This window comes from Rhynchophorus ferrugineus, unplaced genomic scaffold (genome assembly GCF_030347505.1).
Source record: "Rhynchophorus ferrugineus isolate W39M unplaced genomic scaffold, kcgeb_rfMv2 rfM6, whole genome shotgun sequence".
NCBI lineage: Eukaryota > Metazoa > Arthropoda > Insecta > Coleoptera > Curculionidae > Rhynchophorus > Rhynchophorus ferrugineus.
In genome coordinates, this window is record NW_027472585.1 from 11,517,639 (window position 1) to 11,527,287 (window position 9,649).

General features: G+C 31.8%; 1 protein-coding gene across 2 annotated transcripts; it reads left to right on the plus strand.

Moving 5' to 3' along the window:
- Positions 1-2,796: 2,796 nt before the first annotated feature.
- On the plus strand, positions 2,797-7,195 carry LOC143198135 (uncharacterized). Of its 2 annotated transcripts, XM_076407141.1 has the most exons (3): positions 2,797-2,967; positions 3,761-5,281; positions 6,739-7,195. In XM_076407141.1, the coding sequence occupies exons 1-3, from the start codon at positions 2,938-2,940 to the stop codon at positions 6,994-6,996; spliced, it is 1,809 nt and encodes a 602-aa protein (XP_076263256.1). In that variant the 5' UTR covers positions 2,797-2,937; the 3' UTR covers positions 6,997-7,195. The 2 variants fall into 2 exon arrangements, with proteins under 2 accessions (XP_076263256.1, XP_076263255.1); XM_076407140.1 differs by lacking the exon at positions 6,739-7,195 and having other exon boundaries at positions 3,761-6,237.
- The last annotated feature ends 2,454 nt before the right edge of the window (positions 7,196-9,649 follow it).

The following is a 9,649-nucleotide window of genomic DNA, read 5'->3' on the forward strand; positions in this document are numbered from 1 at the left end:
CAAAACTAGAAAATAAAATCCTGAAACCTTGTTTCTTGGCTTTTTTGGTCGTCTGTCATTGGATGAGAGTCTGTCATTGGATCTTAAGTCCTTAAGGATTTTTAAACTTTAAAACTCATTAACCAAATACCAAAAAAATAACGATTAAAGGGAACATATGATTGTTCTTACATAACGAGACACCATTTAGAAATTAAAGAAATACAGAACAAATTTTAAAGTGTTAATTGTGTGCCCTTTTGCATTGTTCCCGACTGTCTCCTATGGTAAATTGCAAATGATATATAAATATGTATACAAATATTAATATTTATAACAAGAATTTTGATAAAGACATAATTTATGTATGTATGATTTTTTTATTAACAGGAATATAAAAAGAGAAGAGCTTCCGTAACATTTCTGTTCGTTTATGGATTACGAAGTCATTATGCATACTTCTGCATAATTGGTGATAAATATACCCGTTAATCTGTATTATCCCCGATACCTTAGACATTTAAAAGTTCCCTGTGGATTACGTAAAAATCATATCTCATCGAAAGTCGGAAATATCAAGAATGCATCTGGTACGACTTTCGATAAGTATTATTACGAAATATTTTTGGAGGAAAGTACAACATCTGAATTATACCGGCCGCTTTTCCTTTTAAAACAATCGGTTTTTGGATAGTGCGTTTTAATGTAGCCATTTTTATTATCAAAAATATTATGTTTCCATATTAATTAACATTTTCCCACTCCCTCCCGAGTGGAAGAGTTTTTTGTTACTTTTACTGATTTTAAAGTATAATATAATAGGTACCATATTGTATATGTCGATTATAATGTTCCCCATAGTACGTAGCCCGATGGTACCTAAAAGATAATATTAGCACTTGTTATTCTTGTTTTTATTAGTCTAAAATTAATTTATATATTCGAGACTCTTGGTATTTTTGCAGACTTCCTTTAAATTACGGAGCATTTATTGTTATTACCAGGGTTGCCAATGTTATTGTATCAAATTCCCCAAATTGAGGAGAAAATCAGCAAATGATTACCCACCAATTTCCCTCAAAATTATTTGTTTCAAAAACCTGACTAAACGAAAAAAAAAAAAGAAAAATATATAAAAAAATAAAATATATATGTTTTTTTAAATATTTTAGTATCCTTTTTACCAACTAGGGTTCATCTGGACTGGACCTACTTTTTAACGTAGTTTACGAACCACGGTCCTCGACATTAAGCCTACCAATTGGCGAGTGACAGACTCAATCATCCCAGAAGACATCCGGTCTTACCCAGCCTTGTTGCTGGCGCGACTGGGAGCATTTTCCTTGTCGGATTTTACCCTCTTGTCTAGGACAATCACAAATATTAAAAACAATCACAAACAAATTTACGACCATGCTCCAGAAGGGTTCGAACCCGCGACTATCGCAATAGTAGGTGGACTGTCCTGTCGCCTTTACCACTGCGCCAACCAAGCCGGCTATTAAGATATTAAAAAGTTACGAAATCAAATTAAAATTAAGTTTATTAAGTTATAAAATAAAATTATATATAATAATATTTATTATATATATATATATATATATATATATATATATATATATATATATATTCATAATATGGAATAAAGTGTAGTGTTATATTATAACGTTATAATTTTCTCTATATTTGTCGTGCAAACACTTTGCTTGATGGGTTAAATTTAAAATTAATGAATGAAATTCATTAGCGGTGACATAAGAGGATAAAAAAAAATAAAACGTAAAATTATAAGATTGTGTAAAAATGAACAATAATACTTTATGTAATTCAAATGCGGTATTGAAGTATGAAGAATATTGAAATATGAAGGGTCGTTTGATATCTTTGTAATCTGAAAAATATTTTGAATTAATTGCATATGTCAAAATCCCTATATTTTCACCGCACAATGCTAATACCCAAAAAATACGCAATCAATATAATATTCCCCGCAGATTGGGGAATTTCCCACAGGTTGGCAACGTTGATCATTATGCCAACACTAACATATGAATTAATAAGTCGCCGGCTTAACGAATAGATGACGTTACCACCTAACTTTTTTAAACCTAACCTAGTAAAAAGAGGTTAATAAAATAGACAATGCACGTCATCCACACCGTCCAACATATTGCCAAATTTAGATTATAAAAACGTCCCCCAAAAAAATCCCTTTTAAACTCGGGATATTTTTCTTTCTCATTTTACAATTTAGCATTAGTGTAGTTAAAAAGAGACAGACTGAAGTCTGATGTGCCCGAATATGTAACCAAACCGGTTTATAACATTCGATTTGTATCGGCACTGTTGCCATATGTTAATGTAAATATAATAAAACAACTCTAACCTACAAATTATTGTGGCTGTTTAATTAACTGTAGTTTGAATCCTTCAATAAATATCCATTAGATGTACTATAATGTTAAAATAAATTATATTTTATGACGTTATTTTTCATTAAATTGCCAATTAACTGATTTTGATTCTCGCAACAACCAGAAGTTCAAATACCAATTTGCAATAGCATCCTATTTTTCTGTAACGACTTTATGCTATAACGAACGCACTTTGTGTTTTTTGCTCCCACACTATAAAAAGACAATCGACAACTGAAGGGTATATATCGCTATGAAATATATCACTGGTCCGTTAAAATATAAAATAATATATTCATGGGGCAAAAAGCATCCCATATGGTCGCCGACTAAAATTTCACAACAAGGAGAGAATCGGAATACATTTTACTGCGGTTGAAGAAGACAGCGGATTCTGCACAGCGGAAGATGAAGCCGGTATAGAAAGGAAAGCTCTCAGGGAATCTCGAACAGATTCGATCTCATCGTCCAAGTGCAAGGTTGTCCTTCCGTTTTGTTGACACAACGTACTCTTCCTTGGCTGGCCAAGTCGGAATCTTCGACAATGGCCGTGACAATAATGAAGCAGACCATCGTAAGTCTTTTAACAAATTTATTTTTTTACTTTTTCAGAATTTGAAGATAATCGGTTGTAGATGTTTTCTGTTGTAGTATCAGTGCTTGTTATTATTTTTTTAATCGATTATATTTCAAGAAATATTACTAATATATTTGGTCAAATATTATTGAGATCACCTGTTGATATAAGGGCTATGGTAAGCTTTCAGCAAATATATATTAAATTATTTACAATTAAATTATTTTCTTCTTCGTAATTTAAAATATTAATTGATTTAAGTATATACAGAAGAAATATTTCTTTCCAATAATTATAAACAACATTTGAAAGACTAGTTTAATATTAACATTAAATTAATTTATTTGATGATTTACAATATCTGAAGTCGTGCTTATAAATCAGAACAATATATAAATATACTTTTTATGCAACTACGTAAAACAAGTAAATAACGAATAAGCAGAATAGACGAAATAATAGAAATTTATACGGCAGATGTTATTTTTGATGTTCTCATCGCGTTCACTTTCTACCGAATCCACGTGTTTGATTGTATGTGTATTGTATTTTAAAATGTTGTTATCCGTACATTGAATGGAGCATCATTAACAACCTGAATAGCATTCCGATGACATATGCGAACTCCTTGCTGAGACCATTCTCACCTAGATTTTTTCAAAACTTTTCTCAATAATAATCGTTGTCACTTTCGATGATTTTTAGAATTTCTAAATAATTGTTTTGAAAAATATAAATTTTTTAATGTCTATATTATATTTGAATACTAATTGACGTTTTATTGTTTCAGTTGATGCTCCTTTGTTTGTTCATCACCGTATCAGCGGCTATCCATGAGCCCCAAGTATACGAAATTCTTAACGAACCTTTACCGGAACTAGTAAGAACCGCAAGGCATTCCGATGGGATTCAGATCAATTATTTTCCGCCCGTTTTCAATTTCCGCGCGGCGAATCAACAGGATTTCCTAAAAGCCAAATACCTGAGGCAACAGAAAATCGATTCCAACACCTTGCGAAATGGTAAACTGCTTCAGCTGAATCCCGACGAGTCTTTTGAAAGACAGAGAAAAGAGCCGGTCCATATAAAACAATTTTCCGATGCCATCGGACAGAAGGAGAACGATTGGAAACCGATCCAACCGAAATTCCTGTCACCCGTAAAAAAGCAGAAAGTATTTGATCTCGATTTGGCTGCTAGCGAGGACTATGAAGAAAAAGTCGTGAAACCTGTTGACGTTAAGTCCGAACGACAAGATGTCCAGATGGGTGTCATATACGTTCAGCCAGAAATACTGAAAAGTAATCTAGGCTTGGACGCCAAAGTCGTTCAAGAAATATTAAAGAACTCCGCCCCGGAACTCACCAATTTAAAACCCACCAATTTCCAGATCAACGAGCTTCAAGGTTTGCTTGGTCAAAACCCGCAGCTTCAGCTTCAAGGTCTGCAAAAGTTGCTGGGCGAGATGCCTGTCGTTGAAAGGCAGCTCCCCGTTCCCGGTGCGAAATCAGTTCAGATCCAGGTTCAACACAATGGTTCACCTGCCTTGGAATCTGCAGATCCGCAGATACAGTCGATTCAAAATCAGCTGGACGCCGTCAATAAAGCGCGAGCTGATGCTCTTTTGGCTGCCGCTCAAAAACAAGCAGAGGCCCACGTCCAAGCTCAGCATCAGGCTATTGCTCTGGCCCAGAAGAAAGCTGAACAGGAAGTGTTGGCGAAAATAGCCGCTCATAATAAGGGTATAGCGCCCTTAAACCCGGGTCATTTAGCCGAACCCTTACCAACACCTTCACCTATAATTATATCAAGCACAGAAAGTCCCCAACTATATTCGATTTCGTCTACAGTAGCATCCGAGGAGGTTGAGGAAGAAGAGGAAGAAGACGAAGTTCAGACTCAACTGGTTCAATCAGAAAAGAATGTGAATCTGGAACAAGGGAATCCAATTGTTACTCCATCCCCATCTTATGACAGGTTATACGCACCGTCATTCAACGACCTACGAGAGAACTCAACCAGAGGACTGTATCAGTCGCTCCCGTTAACCAGAGTGGAGGTGGGATCTCCTAAATTTCAGCTTTTGACAACTTTGCCAGCCTATCCTCAAGAAAGCGTATATGCACCAGGGCAAAGCCAGAGATATATTCCGATATCCTCAACTACACTAGCTCCTATTCTGCATGACGATATCGAACCTCATCATGTGTCTCCAGATTCAAGTCGACAAGCCATAGTCCAGCTCACCAAGACTAACGGTGCAGATACCTCAAGATCACTAATAGACCCACATTTGTACTCAGGTCAAGATGTAAGTATATTGAGCCGATATAAAAGAGATGTGAAGGTGGAACCTCGAGGACACATTAACTTTTCATTTGATGGTGATAAAGTTGTTGCCACTGATCTTGACGCCCACCAAAATTTTGTCCAAAATCGACCTCCAATCGTAAATCGAAGAGTTTCGAACCAAAATCGCGGTCGACCTTTTACCTATTCGCATAATAATGTCAATTCACAAAAAAGAATTCGTGTTTCTAACAATAATTATCCCCATTATTCGAATAATCCTCCGAGATACAAAACTCATTATCAAAATTATCCAATAAATCAAACTAAAGTAAAAAAATCAGACCACACAGATTTTCATGACGATGACAAAAACGGCAAAAACGTTATTATTATAAATAACCATAATTTTAACGAAGGCCCAAAAAACCACAACGCCCTCTATCCCGGCAGAATTAGAAACGTCAACGTTTCGAAGCATCCTCCTCACGGTCGATACACTATACGTAGACCTGTCAAAAAACGCGTAGTTACTAATGCGAAAAAAGTTTTACCAAAAATCTTACGAGCTGAAAAAAAATCTAAAATTGCTTATAACAAAGTTATAAAAATTTAGAACATTTTTTGGCATCAAAATAATATTACTTCAATGTAATTAATATTATCCAAATAACTAAAAAAAATAGATTCAAGTTCTCATTGTAAATTGTTAAACGTGTATACATTTATTTAATGTAGATATGTATTAATCATATAATACTGTATATGATGCTGTTAATTATCTATTATCTCCTTTCTTACAGAAAGCTAACATTAACTAAGTTATATTTAAATCAATATATTTATTATGATATACTTTTTTGGTATATCTACAATTATTTGGTAGTATTCTATGGAGTATTTTCACATATTTATGTATTATTTAAAATAATTAATATTGCTATTAATACTGATAATAATAAAACTATTTATTTGAAATATAATATTCTATATTTATTTAGACACCTGATATAGGGATACCGAGTTAAAACAATTAACTTTTTCTAATAATTACTGTTAATCAGCAGACGTAGGCTTTTACGGGTATCAATGAATAAAGTGAAAACGTCATTATCCCTGTCGGCATACCGGTTTCCGTTTCTAACGCCATAAGCGTTTGTTATTGGGTCAATGTCAATATCATGGAGTATATACATACAATATCTGCTTCTAACATGTTTCATACCAAATTTGGAAGGTGCTTTTATAATGAAAATCTAAGTTGAGTTTAGCAATTAATTTATTTAAATTAAATCTAATTTTTAGCTTTGACTTTTGAATGTGTATCAGCGCCATCTGTTGTAGGTTAATGTAAAATTAATTGATAGATGTAGTTATTTTTGACAATAACTTTGAATATTTTGTTATATTTGAAGCAATTATATATTTGAATTAATTTAAAGTATTTTTACTTATTATTATTATTATTTTATTTTTCAGGTACACCAATACGCAGCAAAATACGCTTTTGGATATCGAGTAGTGGACGAGAAAACTGGTAACGATTTTGGCCACGAAGAGGAACGAGATGGTCACAATACCAAAGGACATTACTTTGTTTTATTGCCCGACGGTAGAAGACAGAAGGTCGATTATTTCGTGGATGGTAACGGTTACCATGCTAGAGTTAGTTATGACGGAGTATCCAAACATCCTTACGCGGCAAGTTTGTTAGCAAAGAGAAGTAACAAGAGTTAAAATCACTTGTTTTATAGTGTGAATGATGATGTGTACTTATATTATTTGCATTGCTTCAAGCTAGTCACTAATTCTCGCCTATTAGTTCATATACAATCGTCAAAACTATTAATTTGTCATTGGGAAAAGTGCAATTTATATTTAGGTTTGTTGTTGATTTTATTGTTCTTATTTATTGTTGTTAATAAATATTATTTATTATATATATATTTTTGCATGTTATTGATAAATTATTCCCCATAATAAATGTATAGTTCCTTGTTAAAATATTAATAGTTTGACAAAACAAGCGATACGAGTGATTTATCTAACAGTACATATGTACCATATGTATTATGATGACAATATTGATAATTTATTAGGTATGGTATTTAATTCTAAAGAATGTTTTTAACTATAATGAGTTATTTTGATGTGTATAACCTTTATCTATTTGTCTGACCACGGAAAAATTATTTTTTAGAATTATTTTAGACTTGTGGATGTATTATTGTTGCCCATTATAAATGAGAATACTTATTGTTTTATTATAGTTAGAGAACTACAATCTTTGCTTAAAATAACAGTTTGTGAACAGCTGTTACTGTTGAAGCATCAATCGATATAAGTGATTTATCTAACAGTACATATGTTGCTTTGACAGTGTTGATAATTTATTAGGTATGGTATTTATTTTTATATATTGCTTTTTAATGCTAAGAACTTGTATTGATATCTATAATCTTTATCCACTTTTATGACCACGGGTAGATTGAATTTAGAATTGTTTTAAATTGTCGAAAGTATATTATAAATAGGCCTTCTTTTTAGAATATTAGCGGTTTAATTATAGAGTGTTTTAATTTAATTCCTTTAATATTTACTTAAAATAATAGTGCGTTAACACCAATTACTGTTGAAGCATAAATGAATGCACGTGATTTATACATGCTGATAATGACATATGTTGCTGTAACAATGTAGTTAATTTATTAGATATTATATCTAATTTAAAAGGATGCTTCAATAAATATAACGAGTTATATTTATGTCTATAACTTTTGCCTATATTTCTGACCACAGAAAGATGATTCCATTTTTGTTTGAAGCAATCAAAATTATCAATTGGTTTTTTAGGTTATTCATTAAATTAATGTAGCAAAGGAGTAAAATATTACTCCTTTGGCGAAATAACATTTATAGTAAAAAGTCTGTTTTTTTTGCTATAGTCAGATATCTTTTTGTATCGAGTGACCAGTGATACTTAACATTTCAAATACTTATTCTTGCCATATTGTATGATATCAGTATTATTTTAAAAATATTATTTTTACGGCTTTTAAATGCTTTTGTATTTCTATACTCCTAGGAGCTTGTTGTAAGTTGCTTTTTGTGTTTAATTTATTTTTGAAAGGGTATGGAGGTAAGTACATATTCAGTAGATGAGAACATTAATTTTTTCATTTATTTCATTAAAATGGTATCAAATATAAAGTTGGGGAGAAAGTAATTTTTAAGTAGATTGTGTAAAGTCGTATATTTCTACTAATATTTATTCAATTTATATACTGTTTGAATTTATAGAAATAATGTTATAGAAGGTTTGAAAGGGAAGAGTCTATATAATATTCAGGATATAATGGTGAAGCTATTGGAGATTCCGAAAGGTAATTCTCTCCCTCTATTTTGATTTTTTACTTTCTTAAAGGTATAAATGCAGCGCAGGCTCATAGAAAATTGTGTAGTGGTTATCATGATGAGATTTTAAGTAAATATTGGCAACCGAATTGGTTTGTTGGTTTTTAATACAGAAATTTCGAGTTTGCAATGTCATATATTGGAAAAAATATTCAATATTTGGATTCGACAGAGAAATATAGTGAAACTAAATAGAAACTTAATAGACATATTCATTTGTGAATAGTTGTTGAAACCAAAAAAAATCATTTTGAAACTAAAAAAAAATATATTACTTTTTCCCAACTCATTATTATTAAGTCATAATAAAAAATGTTCAACGAAAACAAAATTGATTCCGAATCGATTTATAAAACTGTTGACAATTTTGGCGATATTTTAAATATCCGCCTTTATTTAACATTCTCCGACTTTCTATGGTCGCTTTCTTTGATTACTAGATCCTTCAAATTATGTTTTAGTCTTACAAGGTGACTAATTAGCTGGCATCTGGTGTTCTGGTAAATGTTGTGGCGGTGACGGACACATTAAATTTGACTGATGATGGTGGCTCAGTATTTTCACCAGCTGGAGATTAGGTTTAATGAGCGTCGATTTAGGATTGCATCAAAATGTTTATTTTTTTGTGTTTGCAGAACCAATTTCTTTTTACGATTTACTGTTCATCGATAATATTGATAGATGATTGTGAAGGTGACCATAAAACATAGACATAGTTTGATAAGGAAAAATCGTAACCATGTTATAAAGGACGTATAAAAGCAAGGACAATTGTTAGGTTTACTTTTTTGTTCCTCCTTTGGGCTTTGTTTCATATAATTCTACAGGGCATTTTATTTGTTTTTTTTAAAATTTTGTGTATAATTTTAAGAAAATTGTTTGTTATGGTGTCTTTTTATAACATTTCAGATAAAAAAATCTTTTACGTGTAAAATCGAAACAAACATGTTTTGTTTCAGGATATGAAGGTTTAAAT